Raw genomic sequence first — 17,821 nt, 5'->3', positions numbered from 1 at the left:
AAAATGTTCTCCCATTTAAATTGTTTTCAATGATTCATTTTACCTGCTTAGGTGTATTAAATTGTTTACAAGTAGCTCCTTTACCTCTATGTTGGCCTTTGAAACAGCTGATTTAGCCTGTGGTATTAGTTTTGATACTGCAGTCTCAGCTATTGAATAGCCTAAGTAAACACAGCCAGCAGAAGAAATGACACTCACAGTGGGTGCAGGATAGTTAAAGGGACATGAAACAAGTTGGGATAGAGACAAAATATAATAATATGTAATTTAATTAATTTACCTGCAAATGTATACTGCAGTGCCCTACCATTAACTCTTTCATTTAAGTTTCCGAATTGTAAAGCTCTAACTCCCCCCACACATTTCCTTCTATGGCTGTATCTATATCTATTGTTGTTTTGGTAGAAAAAGTGCTTAAGAATTATCTGCTGGAGCAGGCCTAGAAGCTGTGAACTCAGTTGAAATACAATGCCTGTGTCTAAACACTGATAAGAGTGGATGGAGCAGACTGCTCTGGACAGCATGGTTTTGTAACTAATTTTGCTGATTTTTGAAAACTATTTTAAAATACTTGCAAGCGATTTTTAAACAATTTTTTATGCAAACTATTTTGACTTAATTATCCCTTTTAGGATATGCACATATCTCAACATGTTTTATGGCACTTTAAGTAATAAAATTATAATTTTCCATTGTTCTCTCTAAGTATTGAGCTTTGGTTTTCCAGACAAATATAAGATAAGGAAGCAAGTGTTTGTACACAAAGTGATAAAATAATGAGATCAGATATTACCTAAAGCTCAACCCACTGTAATAGGCTGTGGTTTAAAAGCACAAAACCAGCTATTTCATATACACATATAAACCTGAAAATGCAATTTCTCATACATGTTATACTCTGAAACTGGTATAATTAAGTCATTGAAAATACATTAATATAAAAACAATTTTACAGTGTACTGTCCCTATAATCTTATTATCGTGTTCATTCAAAGGGACACTCAAGTCAAAATAAACTTTTATTATTCAGATAGAACATGCAATTTTAAGATACTTTCTAATTTACTTCCATTATCACATTTTGCACAGTCTTTTTATATTCACAAATTCTGAGGAGCAAGATCCTATTGGGCATGTGCACAAGCTCACAGGTTATACATATACTAGACTGTGATTGCAATAAATAAATCTGCTGCTTATTTGAAATTGAGAGTAGGTGTTATTGCATTGTCTTTTTATTATGCACTTGTTAGTTATGCAATTGTACTGCATTTAGTGGTCCTTTAACACATAGTCCTGTCTGTTATTGGTATCCTCTATATATGAGACACAGTTTTCCACTTCTGCTATTCTATTACAATTTTCACATCCACTATTCTTTTATACTACAGTAGATAATACAGCAACATCTTTCTGAATTTGTTTTAATTGTTGCAAAGCGATCTAATCTGACAAATAAATATTAAAGGCTAGATTACAAGTGGAGCGCTAAATTATCACACGCCCGCAAGTGGCTGGTAATTGCTCACGGTAGCAATTAGTGCACAGAAAATTAACCAGAGATCCGATCTCTGGTTAATTTTCTAAAAGTGCCCCAAATTCCATCAAAATAGAGAGCATTATAGATTTTTATTTAAAAAAAAAAAAGTAGTATTTTTTTTAAAATTAGGAACAACTGCATTAGGCAATTTTTGGGGTCTAAAGTTGGTTGGAGTAGGGTGTTAGAAAAAAAAAACGTCACTGAAAGGAACTATGTATTCCCAGTAAATATATATGATTATATACATATATATTTATGTGTTAATATGTTTATATACTCATATTAACACATAGCTATATAGGCATATAATCATATACCTATATATTTAAAATTGCTGCCATCTCTGTGCTACTTACCTCCTTCGCTGCGCTGAAGTTCTGATGCCGTCTATGACGGCATCAGAATTAGGCTCCCATAGGAGCCTATAATACCAATAGAGCACAGCAACTTCAGTGTAGTGCACACTGCCAAGGAAGCTGTCCATCCTTCAATCATAAATCCACAGACAGCAGCACTTTGAAATAAAAGGGCCTTTATTCACAGCAGGGTCACATAGATGTGCAACGTTCTGGGCCTCCTGACCCTAATCATGCACGATTGATACTACATGAAGCATCAATATATAGCCATATCCCTAATTGGGTCTCCAATCACAAACCAGGGGCATCTACACCCCCTGGTGAAGAAAAACAATTAATGCTGTTTCATTTCATATAGTCATTTAAAATGATATACATCAAACATAAGTTAAAAACATATTTACATAAATAGTATTAACCCTACACAATGATGTGAAATACAGAAGCAGTTTTATACAATTAATTTACAGAAAAGCATTTAGATCCAATTATTTATTTAAGCCTACAGGTTGCATAGAATTTAACTTGTGGACTCAGAATGCTTCCCTTATTTCTCCAACATTGGTGTGTCCGGTCCACGGCGTCATCCTTACTTGTGGGATATTCTCTTCCCCAACAGGAAATGGCAAAGAGTCCCAGCAAAGCTGGCCATATAGTCCCTCCTAGGCTCCGCCCACCCCAGTCATTCTCTTTGCCGTTGCACAGGCAACATCTCCACGGAGATGTTAAGAGTTTTTTGGTGTTTAAATGTAGTTTTTATTCTTCTATCAAGTGTTTGTTATTTTAAAATAGTGCTGGTATGTACTATTTACTCTGAAACAGAAAAGGATGAAGATTTCTGTTTGTAAGAGGAAGATGATTTTAGCAGACAGTAACTAAAATCGATTGCTGTTTCCACACAGGACTGTTGAGATGAAGTAACTTCAGTTGGGGGAAACAGTTAGCAGACTTTTCTGCTTAAGGTATGACTAGCCATATTTCTAACAAGACTGAGTAATGCTGGAAGGCTGTCATTTCCCCTCATGGGGACCGGTAAGCCATTTTCTTAGTCAGACATAAAAGAATAAAGGGCTTAAAAAGGGCTAAAAAACTGTAGACATTTTTATGGGCTAATTCGATTGCTTTATTGGGGCATATTATTCAGATTCTAGCTAACAATTGGCATTATAATCTTGGGGAACGTTTAAAAAACGGCAGGCACTGTGTTGGACACCTTTTTTAGTCAGGGGGCCTTTCTAGTTATAGACTGAGCCTCATTTTCGCGCCATTACTGCGCAGTTGTTTTTGGAGAGCAGGGCATGCAGATGCATGTGTGAGGATCTAAGAATCACTAAAAAAGCTTCTAGAAGGCGTCATTTGGTATCGTATTCCCCTCTGGGCTTGGTTGGGTCTCAGCAAAGACTATAGCTGGGACTGTATAGGGGTTAAATTTAAAAACGGCTCCGGTTCCGTTATTTTAAGGGTTAAAGCTCTGAAATTTGGTGTGCAATACTTTTAATGCTTTAAGACACTGTGGTGAAATTTTGGTAATTTTTGAACAATTCCTTCATACTTTTTCACATATTCAGTAATAAAGTGTTTTCAGTTTGAAATTTAAAGAGACAGTAACGGTTTTATTTCAAAACGTTTTTTGTGCTTTGTTGACGAGTTTAAGCCTGTTTAACATGTCTGTACCTTCAGATAAGCTATGTTCTATATGTATGAAAGCCAATGTGTCTCCCCATTTAAATTTATGTGATAATTGTGCCATAGCGTCCAAACAAAGTAAGGACAGTAATGCCACAGATAATGATATTGCCCAAGATGATTCCTCAAATGAGGGGAGTAAACATGATACTACATCATCCCCTACTGTGTCTACACCAGTTTTGCCCATACAGGAGGCCCCTAGTACATCTAGTGCGCCAATACTTATTACCATGCAACAATTAACGGCTGTAATGGATAACTCCATAGCAAATCTTTTATCCAAAATGCCTACTTATCAGAGAAAGCGCGATTGCTCTGTTTTAAACACTGAAGAGCAAGAGGGCGCTGATGATAATTGTTCTGACATACCCTCACACCAATCTCAAGGGGCCATGAGGGAGGTTTTGTCTGATGGAGAAATCTCAGATTCAGGAAAAATTTCTCATCAAGCTGAACCTGATGTTGTGACTTTTAAATTTAAATTAGAACATCTCCGCGCACTGCTTAAGGAGGTGTTATCTACTCTGGATGATTGTGACAATTTGGTCATTCCAGAGAAATTATGTAAGATGGACAAGTTCCTAGAGGTTCCGGTGCCCCCCGACGCTTTTCCTATACCCAAGCGGGTAGCGGACATAGTAAATAAAGAGTGGGAAAAGCCCGGCATACCTTTTGTTCCCCCCCCTATATTTAAGAAATTATTTCCTATAGTCGACCCCAGAAAGGACTTATGACAGACAGTCCCCAAGGTCGAGGGGGCGGTTTCTACTCTAAGCAAACGCACTACTATTCCTATCGAAGATAGTTGTGCTTTTAAAGATCCTATGGATAAAAAATTAGAAGGTTTGCTTAAAAAGATTTTTGTACAGCAAGGTTACCTTCTACAACCAATTTCATGCATTGTCCCTGTCACTACGGCAGCGTGTTTCTGGTTCGAGGAACTAGAAAAGTCACTCAGTAGAGAAACTCCATATGAGGAGGTTATGGACAGAGTTCACGCACTTAAATTGGCTAACTCTTTTGTTTTAGATGCCGCTTTGCAATTAGCTAGATTAGCGGCGAAAAATTCAGGGTTTGCTATCGTGGCGCGCAGAGCGCTTTGGCTAAAGTCTTGGTCAGCGGATGTGTCTTCCAAGACAAAATTGCTTAACATCCCTTTCAAAGGTAAAACATTATTTGGACCAGAATTGAAAGAGATTATTTCAGACATCACTGGGGGAAAGGGCCACGCCCTCCCACAGGATAGGTCTTTTAAGGCTAAAAATAAGCCTAATTTTCGTCCCTTTCGCAGAAACGGATCAGCCTCTAATTCTGCATCCTCTAAGCAAGAGGGTAATGCCTCACAGCCAAAACCAGCCTGGAAACCAATGCAAGGCTGGAACAAGGGTAAGCAGGCCAAGAAGCCTACCACTGCTACCAAAACAGCATGAAGGGATAGCCCCCGATCCGGGACCGAATCTAGTGGGGGGCAGACTCTCTCTCTTTGCTCAGGCTTGGGCAAGAGATGTTCAGGATCCTTGGGCGCTAGAAATAGTCTCTCAAGGTTATCTCCTGGAATTCAAGGAACTACCCCCAAGGGGAAGGTTCCACAGGTCTCACTTATCCTCAAACCAAATAAAGAGACAGGCATTCTTACATTGTGTAGAAGACCTGTTAAAGATGGGAGTGATACATCCAGTTCCAATAAGAGAACAAGGAATGGGATTTTATTCCAATCTGTTCATAGTTCCCAAAAAAGAGGGAACATTCAGACCAATTTTGGATCTGAAGATCCTAAACAAATTTCTCAGGGTACCATCGTTCAAAATGGAAACTATTCAAACAATCCTACCCACCATCCAGGAAAGTCAATTTATGACTACCGTGGATTTAAAGGATGCGTACCTACATATTCCTATCCACAAGGAACATCATCAGTTCCTAAGGTTCGCTTTTCTGGACAAGCATTACCAGTTTGTGGCACTTCCATTCGGATTAGCCACTGCTCCAAGGATTTTCACAAAGGTACTAGGGTCCCTTCTAGCGGTTCTAAGACCAAGGGGCATTGCAGTAGTACCTTACTTGGACGACATCCTAATACAAGCGTCGTCTCTGTCAAAAGCAAAGGCTCATACGGACAGCGTCCTAGCCTTTCTCAGATCTCACGGATGGAAGATGAACAAAGAAAAAGTTCTCTGTCCCCGTTGACAAGAGTTCCCTTCTTGGGAACAATAATAGATTCCTTAGAAATGAGGATTTTTCTGACAGAGGTCAGAAAATCAAAACTTCTAAGCTCTTGTCAAGTACTTCATTCTGTTCCTCGTCCTTCCATAGCGCAGTGCATGGAAGTAATAGGATTGATGGTTGCAACAATGGACATAGTTCCTTTTGCACGAATTCATCTAAGACCATTACAACTGTGCATGCTCAAACAGTGGAATGGGGATTATACAGACTTGTCTCCGATGATTGAAGTAGATCAAAAGACCAGAGATTCACTCCGTTGGTGGCTGACCCTGGACAATCTGTCCCAGGGAATGAGCTTCCGCAGACCAGAGTGGGTCATTGTCACGACCGACGCCAGTCTAGTGGGCTGGGGCGCGGTCTGGGAATCCCTGAAAGCTCAGGGTCTATGGTCTCGGGAAGAGTCTCTTCTCCCGATAAACATTCTGGAACTAAGAGCGATATTTAATGCTCTCAGAGCTTGGCCTCAACTAGCAAAGGCCAAATTCATAAGGTTCCGATCAGACAACATGACGACCGTTGCATATATCAATCATCAGGGGGGAACAAGGAGTTCCCTGGCGATGAAAGAAGTGACCAAAATAATTCAATGGGCGGAGGATCACTCCTGACACTTGTCTGCGATCCACATCCCAGGAGTGGAAAATTGGGAAGCGGATTTTCTGAGTCGGAAATCTTTGCCCAAATAACTCAATTATGGGGCATTCCAGACATGGATCTGATGGCGTCTCGTCAGAACTTCAAGGTTCCTTGCTACGGGTCCAGATCCAGGGATCCCAAGGCGACCCTAGTGGATGCACTAGTAGCACCTTGGACCTTCAACCTAGCTTATGTATTCCCACCGTTTCCTCTCATTCCCAGGCTGGTAGCCAGGATCAATCAGGAGAGGGCCTCGGTGATCTTGATAGCTCCTGCGTGGCCACGCAGGACTTGGTATGCAGACCTGGTGAATATGTCATCGGCTCCACCATGGGAGCTACCTTTGAGACAGGACCTTCTTGTTCAGGGTCCATTCGAACATCCGAATCTGGTTTCCCTCCAACTGACGGCTTGGAGATTGAACGCTTGATTTTATCAAAGCGTGGGTTTTCAGATTCTGTAATAGATACTCTGATTCAGGCTAGAAAGCCTGTAACTAGAAAAATTTACCATAAAATATTGAAAAAATATATCTGTTGGTGTGAATCCAAAGGATTGCCATGGAACAAGATAAAAATTCCTAAGATTCTATCCTTTCTACAAGAAGGTTTGGAGAAAGGATTATCTGCAAGTTCTCTAAAGGGACAGATTTCAGCTTTATCTGTTTTACTGCACAAAAGACTGGCAGCTGTGCCAGATGTTCAAGCATTTGTTCAGGCTCTGGTTAGGATCAAGCCTGTTTACAGACCTCTGACTCCTCCCTGGAGTCTAAATCTAGTTCTTTCAGTTCTTCAAGGGGTTCCGTTTGAACCTTTACATTCCATAGATATTAAGTTACTATCTTGGAAAGTTTTGTTTTTGGTTGCTATTTCTTCTGCCAGAAGAGTTTCAGAGTTATCTGCTCTGCAGTGTTCTCCGCCCTATCTGGTGTTCCATGCAGATAAGGTGGTTTTGCGTATTAAGCCTGGTTTTCTTCCTAAAGTTGTTTCTAACAAAAATATTAACCAGGAGATAGTTGTACCTTCTTTGTGTCCGAATCCAGTTTCAAAGAAGGAACGTTTGTTACACAATTTGGACGTAGTCCGTGCTCTAAAATTCTATTTAGAGGCTACTAAAGATTTCAGACAAACATCTTCCTTGTTTGTTGTTTATTCTGGTAAAAGGAGAGGTCAAAAAGCGACTTCTACCTCTCTTTCCTTTTGGCTTAAAAGCATCATCCGATTGGCTTATGAGACTGCCGGACGGCAGCCTCCTGAAAGAATCACAGCTCACTCCACTAGGGCTGTGGCTTCCACATGGGCCTTCAAGAACGAGGCTTCTGTTGACCAGATATGTAAGGCAGCTACTTGGTCTTCACTGCACACTTTTGCCAAATTTTACAAATTTGATAATTTTGCTTCTTCGGAGGCTATTTTTGGGAGAAAGGTTTTGCAAGCTGTGGTGCCTTCCGTTTAGGTAACCTGATTTGCTCCCTCCCTTCATCCGTGTCCTAAAGCTTTGGTATTGGTTCCCACAAGTAAGGATGACGCCGTGGACCGGACACACCAATGTTGGAGAAAACAGAATTTATGCTTACCTGATAAATTACTTTCTCCAACGGTGTGTCCGGTCCACGGCCCGCCCTGGTTTTTTAATCAGGTCTGATGAATTATTTTCTCTAACTACAGTCACCACGGTACCATATGGTTTCTCCTATATATATTTCCTCCTGTCCGTCGGTCGAATGACTGGGGTGGGCGGAGCCTAGGAGGGACTATATGGCCAGCTTTGCTGGGACTCTTTGCCATTTCCTGTTGGGGAACAGAATATCCCACAAGTAAGGATGACGCCGTGGACCGGACACACCGTTGGAGAAAGTAATTTATCAGGTAAGCATAAATTCTGTTTTTTAAGAGCAGTTCCCTATCACCCCCCCATCTAAGATAAGCTACAATATCAATGATCTGGAAAGGGTTTGGCTGATATTATGGCCATATTGCAAAAAGTGGGAGGAGACTGGAGCCTCCCTATTGTTACATCTAATACTGCTCTTGTGTTGATTATTTCTCTCTGGTACCTTATGGGTGGTCTTTCCAATTTATACCCTCCCACATGGGCACTTAATCAAATAGATCGCAAATGCAAAGTAACCTCTAATGTCATACTTTTTCCCTGTCATTTGGTGTACAAAGTTAGACCCTTTGATCATGGAATTAAAATTTTCCATATTGCTGTTAACTTGTAATACCAGTGCACATTAGCATGTGCTGGTATTACACAGTGGAGCGCTAATATCGCTTTCATGAAAGCAAAATATAGCGCTCCACTTGTAATCTGGTCCTAAATCATTTATGAGACCTTAAAGGGACATGAAACCCCAACATTTTCTTTCATGATTTAGGTATAACAGACCATTTTAAACAACTTTCCAGTTTACTTCTATGATAAAATTTGCTTTATTCTCTTGGTATCATTTGTTGAAGGCAAAGCAATGCACTACTGGTTTCTAACTGAGCACATGGGTGAGCCAATGACAATCTGTATAAATATATATATATACAGGGAGTGCAGAATTATTAGGCAAATTAGTATTTTGACCACATCATCCTCTTTATGCATGTTGTCTTACTCCAAGCTGTATAGGCTCGAAAGCCTACTACCAATTAAGCATATTAGGTGATGTGCATCTCTGTAATGAGAAGGGGTGTGGTCTAATGACATCAACACCCTATATCAGGTGTGCATAATTATTAGGCAACTTCCTTTCCTTTGGCAAAATGGGTCAAAAGAAGGACTTGACAGGCTCAGAAAAGTAAAAAATAGTGAGATATCTTACAGAGGGATGCAGCACTCTTAAAATTGCAAAGCTTCTGAAGCGTGATCATCGAAAAATCAAGCGTTTCATTCAAAATAGTCAATAGGGTCGCAAGAAGCATGTGGAAAAACCAAGGCGCAAAATAACTGCCCATGAACTGAGAAAAGTCAAGCGTGCAGCAGCCAAGATGCCACTTGCCACCAGTTTGGCCATATTTCAGAGCTGCAACATCACTGGAGTGCCCAAAAGCACAAGGTGTGCAATACTCAGAGACATGGCCAAGGTAAGAAAGGCTGAAAGACGACCACCACTGAACAAGATACACAAGCTAAAAAGTCAAGACTGGGCCAAGAAATATCTCAAGACTGATTTTTCTAAGGTTTTATGGACTGATGAAATGAGAGTGAGTCTTGATGGGCCAGATGGATGGGCCCGTGGCTGGATTGGTAAAGGGCAGAGAGCTCCAGTCCGACTCAGACGCCAGCAAGGTTGAGGTGGAGTACTGGTTTGGGCTGGTATCATCAAAGATGAGCTTGTGGGGCCTTTTCGGGTTGAGGATGGAGTCAAGCTCAACTCCCAGTCCTACTGCCAGTTTCTGGAAGACACCTTCTTCAAGCAGTGGTACAGGAAGAAGTCTGCATCCTTCAAGAAAAACATGATTTTCATGCAGGACAATGCTCCATCACACGCGTCCAAGTACTCCACAGCGTGGCTGGCAAGAAAGGGTATAAAAGAAGAAAATCTAATGACATGGCCTCCTTGTTCACCTGATCTGAACCCCATTGAGAACCTGTGGTCCATCATAAAATGTGAGATTTACAAGGAAGGAAAACAGTACACCTCTCTGAACAGTGTCTGGGAGGCTGTGGTTGCTGCTGCACGCAATGTTGATGGTGAACAGATCAAAACACTGACAGAATCCATGGATGGCAGGCTTTTGAGTGTCCTTGCAAAGAAAGGTGGCTATATTGGTCACTGATTTGTTTTTGTTTTGTTTTTGAATGTCAGAAATGTATATTTGTGAATGTTGAGATGTTATATTGGTTTCACTGGTAAAAATAAATAATTGAAATGGGTGTATATTTGTTTTTTTGTTAAGTTGCCTAATAATTATGCACAGTAATAGTCACCTGCACACACAGATATCTCCCTAAAATAGCTATTACTAAAAACAAACTAAAAACTACTTCCAAAACTATTCAGCTTTGATATTAATGAGTTTTTTGGGTTCATTGAGAACATGGTTGTTGTTCAATAATAAAATTAATCCTCAAAAATACAACTTGCCTAATAATTCTGCACTCCCTGTATGCAACCACCAATCAGCAGCTAGAACCTAGGTGCTTTGCTGCTCTGGAGTTTACCATTCTAATCTCCTCACAGTTTCCTTTGCTTCAAAGGAAAAAAAAAAAAAATCATACCTTACATCAGGTTTTGCTTTTTAACCTGACTCAAGGTTGTAGCTCTTCCAATCTGGCCAGTTCCAAGGTTTCCATTAAGGGTAAAGATTGAAAGCCCCTTAACAAATCTACAACTTTTATAACTTTGTTATGCAACATCATCCACTTTTTATTAATTGTAGCACATGATGCTTCAATTTGCTCCTACCCCACAGGTGAGCCTGTCCAGGCTAGTTGTACCTAGCCCTCAAGTAGCTACAGGCAAGAGTTCCAGGGTGCTCCTTCCCTCCTCGGTGGATCCCCATTCACCAATGGGCTGTTGCCACCTTTGTTGCTGGATATCGATGGCAACCGGGATCTTTTTATTATGGCTAACAATAGCTTCTTGTACGCTGCCCCAGCAATGAGGCTCTCACAGCAAACAGATATCCACAGCTCTGAGCAGTGCCTTAGATTTGGGCAGTAGTTGCCGGAGTAGTAGTGTTCGAACTGCCAAGGGATCAGGCTGTCTTGGCGTGTTGGTTTGGCATTCTCTTCCCAGCTCAGAACGCCTGCCACATGCAACTGTCCTGCGGTACCGTCTCCCACACCAGAAGTACAGAATAAACATACAAATGTTAGTTACCTTTAAAATAACACAGTATTCTGATTTCCCCCTTATTTAAATTATTTATTACAAATGAGGGGTCTATTTCTGTGGTGGAAGGGTAATAAAGCCTCTTAAAAAATGTCAGAACAGCCAAAATAGAACCAATGATGTGAGATAGTTGTCATTGTTATGACAATCATCTAGCAGTATGACGGAAACAGGACCAATCATTTGAAAGAGCAGGATTGCTGTTCTCAAATAAGAGATCTCAAGTGTGTCCATGCAATGTGTGAGCTAATTTAAGGTATACCCCTGGATGTAGTTCCATAGGCCTATGGTTCTGTCAGGTGATCACTGATGCCATGGTCATTAGCTAAAAGCCACCTGGGCATGCAACCCCTCTTTTGAAAAAAGGGCTTTTCCTTTTTTTTTTTTTTTAAAAGAGAGGCCATTTGTCCCACTGTAGTGCTCATTCTGGTGTGTTAGGGCCACATTTTAGCCCAGAAAATATGTGGCACTTAGAAAACAGGTGATTGCCATTTTTTATGAGAGTCACTTGTCACCCTACCACAAACAGGGGGATATTGACCCTGTTAGAGCCCCTCTCAGGTTAAAGTTCACTTGAAGTCTACTGCAAGTAACCACCGGTTTTCTGGTGAACATTTGCAAATTAGGAACTTTTGTCCCTTTAAGTGACTTGGGGCTGAGATGCAGCTTGAAAAGTTCTCCCTCCAGCCCTGTGGCTAGGCCCCATAACACCCTGTATTAATAGGTAGTTCCTGTACCCTTGTGATGCCACCATGTGCTCCCTTGGTAGCGTCACACTGCCTTCCAGGATGAGGCAGTGATGGGGAATGAAACTGCTCTCTCCGTTCCGACTCGCCAGTGCAGGTGGTCCCGATGATCCAAATTGGAAAAGCGACTTCCAAGGATGATGAAACATGGTTATCATCAGGCGTCAAGTCCAGTAGGAAGACATGGGAACAGAGTTCCTGCATTATTTTTGCAGGTGGAACTAATTTCCCCCTGGACATAGAACTGAAAGAGAAATACATGTGTACACACAAAGGAAAATAGTCCTTGGAATTAAAGGTGTTTGTGATAAGTAGTAGGATAAGACCAATTTCTTTATTTTATACACTAATAGCATGTGCTATCTATTTATATATGTTGGTGTCTGTATGTCTAGCAATTTATGGTCAGCAGACCAGGTTCTCTGCAGAATGCTGACCTGTGTAAGATAATGTATTTGCTGCAGATTCAACCTTACCAGATTCATCCCAAAGTGCAAGGTGACATATTTTGCTTTCAATGTTACTGTGCTCTCATGCCTCATTCTTCCTCTGTCAGTGTTACTTGCTCCACATTTACTTGGTATATGTGTTAATGGTAAGGGAAAATGACACTCAGACACTCTGTGACCATCATTTTACTTTAAATCAGATTATCATTATTTTTTACAGCAGAGTGAGTGCACACACAAACTTTATCATGATATCAGATGTTTACATTACAGAGTCTTACACATCCTGAGAGCTAGGGAGTAACCTCTAAAATTTTACTAAGACTCTTAGCTTTTTGGATTATTCCACATCATCTATATACAAATGCCACTTCATGTGTTCTAAAAAGTGTGTGCCTGGCTTTTCAGTATTCAGTATCAGTTGAATCCTAAATTACAAATAAACATTTTGCCCCTGTCATGTAAAAATGTAACCATGGGTGTCCATCCTCAGGCCCAAAGGCAAACATTCAGCACTTCATTGGTTTAATTTGCTTTGATTAACCAGAGAGTATAAATTATATACATATAAATACAGTGAGTGTGTATGTGTGTTTATAAAACTATATTAATTGTAAGGGTTTGGAAGACTTGGTGAGTTCCCACACTTTTTTTTGTAGGACTTGGCTCCTGGTTGTCAACCTCACTGGGGAGTGGATGATAAGCATGTGTAAGATGATGTAAGATGATATGGAAAGTAAATCTCTCTAAACAAAAAAACTGTGTAGTGTGAGCTTGATTCTTTCACTATGCTACAACTCATGCATGACCCAATGTACTGCTATCAGAAAAGCAGAGGTAAAGCAGAGTGCAGAAACACACTCATCACAGGCATCTAATGTGGCCTTACCACCCACCATGTCAGATAAGAAAACAATAGCCCAACTGGTATATTGAAGTAACAGTATACACCAATTTGCATATAACTGCATGTAAGAGATACTACTATAAGGAAGAATATGCACAGATATTGATCTAAAAATCCAGTATAAAACATGTTAAAGCTCCCAAATTAGCACTGTTGATGAGGAAAGGGTGTGACACCCACTGAAATAGGCTAAGAAAGAAGAAGAAAGAAGGAAGAACAGACACTCCCCCCCTCCCCTGCATATGAAAGACACATTACACAAACAGGAGCAAGCTTAAATCTATAGACCTCAGTATACATATAAATCCTTGGGACTTGGTTAGGAGTCTGAAAATCAGCACAATGTTATTTAAAAATAAGCAAAACTATACATTTTTACAAAAACACCCCGAGATGGGCTATATAAATTGATCATCTACAAAACATTTATGCAAAGAAAAATCTAATGTAAAACAAGCATAGATGGGAGTACTACACTTGTATGTAATCCCAAAAAGAGCACAGCACAGAGGAACGGGTGCACAGGAGACCAAGGGCACTGCCACATCCCTCCAACAATCAGCAAACACAAAATGGAACTCCGGCACTCCAAAGGTTAAAAAGGCAATGTTTATTTCAAAGAGCAACATTTTGGGGTCACAGCCCCTTCCTCATGCTATCAATAGCATGAGGAAGGGGCTGTGACCCTGAAACATTGCTCTTTGAAATAAACATTGCCTTTTTAACCTTTGGAGTGCTGGAGTTCCATTTTGTGTTTGCACACTTGTATGTAAAGTACTTTGAAAGTGTCAGAACATAGATCGTGTACTATAAAGTTGTAAAAGTTAAAGTTACAGTCCATTTAAACAGCTACAATTATTTATGTTCTTGCTAAATTGCATACAAAATACACAATCTAAAATTATTATTGTTATTATTATTTTATTAACTTTTCACATAATTGCATCTCAGTATTCTAGTCTTCTAATCCACAATTGTAGAGAACACCCAAGATAGATAGCATATATAGGGATTTTAAATTTACTGACTTTTGGAAGAGACTTTGCAGAACTGGGTGGATCCAACAGTAACCAGATTATTTGCAATTGCAAAAAAAAGCTTTAATCTATCTAGCCCATTGAATGCAAATGTATCTTATAATTCTAATGCATCTAGTAGGTGAAGCTCAGTGTCCCAATTACATTTAATGAATGAACACAAGTGTTGTGATATTGGACTTATAAAGTATATGGGAAAAGTGAGATGGAAAATGTTTCTAATATAGCTATGAAATGGAATATGCTTAAAAACTTATTTTAGGAAGCGGACAATCTTTCTTTCCCCTGTTGTCTATTATATGAAGATTTATATACAACACCAGTTATATTTAAGCAAACATATTTAATATGCTACTGTTGTTTTAAAAAAAAAAAAAAAAAGAGAATTATATTTAACACTGGAAATCTAAGCTATTAGCAAGAGCAACCAAATACTTTAATTCAGTAATAATATGGCAATTCATATTTTTTGCTATTAATATGCTTCAAGTGAATTCATAGAATTGCCTACAGCTATTGTCCATCACATAAAATGCTTAACTTTTATAGAAATATTAATAACTTTTTCTTGCATGTCTATAAAGATAGATTGAAAATGAAAGCCCATTCCACTCGCACTTTAGTAATTTTCCTCTGTAATAAAAACTATTAAGCAAAGATAATGGGTCTTACCTACGCTGCATATTGAGCACAAGTTTGGTGACCATATTATCCATCCCGGACAGATTAAACTGCTTAGAATTCATCTGGATTCCAAGAGAGACAGCTTATTAGGAAAGTTGCACATCCATATACTTCATATTAGCAGTCACTGCTCGTGTTGTTTCCAATAATGAGGGAGACATTGAAGAGAAAAATGTAAATCAATATTTTGCAGGAAAGCTTCAGATATAGATTTTTACAACTTCAGATTTTCCACTTTCTAAGTCCACAAAAGAATTCAGCTTGTTTTAATGATAATGAGTTTTAGAAAATAGGAAGCAATGCCACTGATGCGTTTCAGATACTTATTAACAAATCTTTTTTACATTTAAACTGATCTTTGGACAGCAGATCAATATGACTGTAGTTTTAGTCTCCTAAAGTGCTATGACCAGGAAGAAAGAGCACATTTCTGAATGAGGTCATTATTGTGGGTTTTCCTGCCACAGCAGGGGTTAGTGGCCTCAGATGAGTACAGAGACGACACAACCTGCAAGCTACATTTACTTAAATAGTTTAATACAACAGCATGCGTGTTCATGCAGTCCCTGTGGACAGAATGACCTTTAAAACACAATGGAAGTTATTTATCAACTGTCTGATGGAAAAAAAAAAATGTTTCAAGTTGGCAGCTTTATAATAAATACTTATGCAGCACCTTCTGAACCAGTAATATTTGCATTTATTTCAGGATAAGCTCATAATATCAGGCTATGTAGAATACCACTTAAAAGTACCAGAGTGTGTGAAAATTACTTTGTATGTTAGAACTAGCTACACTTTCATAGTGAGGTTTAATTCATATAAAAATGCTCCAAACATAATATCTGGGGCAACATGTGCAGCAGGAGAGTTTAGTGCTGTACATGTGAGTTGCTATTCATTTAAATAATGGTGGCTCATTGATATAAAAGGATAACTCAATTAATATAAGTACACTTATCAATAGTATCTTTCACTGTTTGTAAAAACGAAGTTACCATTTTAGGTAGTTGTAAATCAGGACAATACTAGCGATATACAACATACTCTACTTTTATTCATACTAGTTACACTAAGTCACAAGCAATAAGAGTAACATCAATTCCACTAGACTACATTAGAAGGGTACCCTTAATTTGTCAGGGAGCTCCCTGTCTGTTATGCTCCAGAGTTAAATGATTCATTCAATTTTTTATCTCTGTATCCCAATACCACTTTTTATTTATGCATACGTAAGAATGGCGCTTTGAAAATCTTCAATGTGCACCCCCACAGCTGCAATACTGGTAGCCAGAATCTGGATTGGTTAATAAAGCTTAGTCCATCAAGCAACACCTCTGTCAGCGTGGTTAGTAAAGCAAAGCAATTCAGTCCTTATTCATAACCCTCCAGTAAAAGACCATAACTGCAATACATACTCCTCAGATCTAAGTGGGTCAAGGGTTCTCTGGTCCGCAAAGGAGCAACAATTCTCTTAGCCTAGTAAGTAAAGCAATGTCTGCTGTTATGTCTTACCTTCCTTCCGAAAGTCCATTTTGTATGTGGTGTCCATCACAGACTTACATGGGGTCCCTGGTGCCACATCGCTCATCGGGTTTTACTATCACCCTTTATCGTAGTCGGGTTGAGGCCTTTACAGGTATTGTGATGCGTCCTGTGGAGCAATTGAGTAGCTGTTTGCTACGCGCGTTTCACCCATAACACAGCACAGGGCTTCGTCCAGGCTTGATCTGATGACGTAATAGTCGATCATCGTTTTTAAAGAGGAATCACTTTCCTCCTTAACCTATCAGGTGAAATGGAAAACTTATATTTACTCCTAAAATTGCTTGTGGCTCAAAATTGTGGCTATTACTGATAAATATCTGAAACATTTTAGCTAATATTGACAGCGAAATTGAACATTTGATATATTTACATTTTAATTATCTCCCAAAACTTTTTGGCATTCTCATATATTCGATTTACATATTTACTTTAAGATACATAAAGAGAAATTTCTTGAAGGATATACACATTAACCCAGAAACGGTGGAAATTTGAACAGAGGCGTTGCTTGCTGGACTAAGCTTTATTTTGCATTATTAACCCATCCAGATTCTGACTACCAGTATTGCAGCCGTGGGGTGCACATTTAAGATCTTCAAAGGGCCATTCTTACGTATGCATAAGTAAAAAGTGGTATTGTGATAAAGAGAGAAAACATTTAATGAATCTTTTAACTCTGGAGCATAACTGACAGGGAGCTCCCTGGAAAATTAAGGGTACCCTTCTAATGTAGTCCTGTGGACTTGATGTGACTCTTATTGCTTGTGACTTAGTGTAACTAGTATGAATAAAAGTAGAGTATGTTGCATATCGCTAGTATGGTCCTGATTTAACTAATTATTTTCCTCTAGGTATACTGGATTGCCCTGTGTAGGGGTGGGTAGCTTTTTGTGAATCTCCCTCTCCAAGGGAGTCAATTCTTCTTTTTTTCTTCTGTATTTAATGATATTATACCTCTGTGCACTGCTCATCTGCTACCACTTACAATTACAGGTGAGCATTAACCAGGATTTCTCTTTTTTTCTGGGGCCAGTCTTGTATTATATATTACAAACACACACACATATATATATTATTATTTTTTCTAATTTATTTTTTTCTTCACCCTAAAATTTCACATCACTTATTTTGCAGATATATTCTATCTTTCTGTTATATCTATTTAAGGG

General features: G+C 39.2%; 1 protein-coding gene across 1 annotated transcript in view; it reads right to left on the bottom strand.

Annotated features, from left to right (window-relative positions):
• The window catches only part of ARHGAP18 (Rho GTPase activating protein 18), a 492,802-nt gene extending 477,428 nt beyond the window's left edge, over positions 1 to 15,374 (bottom strand). Inside the window, exon 1 of the mRNA XM_053710692.1 lies at positions 15,093 to 15,374. Within this exon, the coding sequence (XP_053566667.1) occupies positions 15,093 to 15,166 (74 nt within the window). The 5' untranslated portion in view covers positions 15,167 to 15,374. The remainder of the gene's footprint in view (positions 1 to 15,092) is intronic.
• Between the last annotated feature and the right edge of the window lie 2,447 nt (positions 15,375 to 17,821).

Source organism: Bombina bombina, chromosome 4, assembly GCF_027579735.1.
Source record: "Bombina bombina isolate aBomBom1 chromosome 4, aBomBom1.pri, whole genome shotgun sequence".
Classification (NCBI taxonomy): Eukaryota; Metazoa; Chordata; class Amphibia; order Anura; family Bombinatoridae; genus Bombina; species Bombina bombina.
Note: the sequence above shows the minus strand (reverse complement) of the source record. Positions and strands in the feature narration are given on the sequence as shown.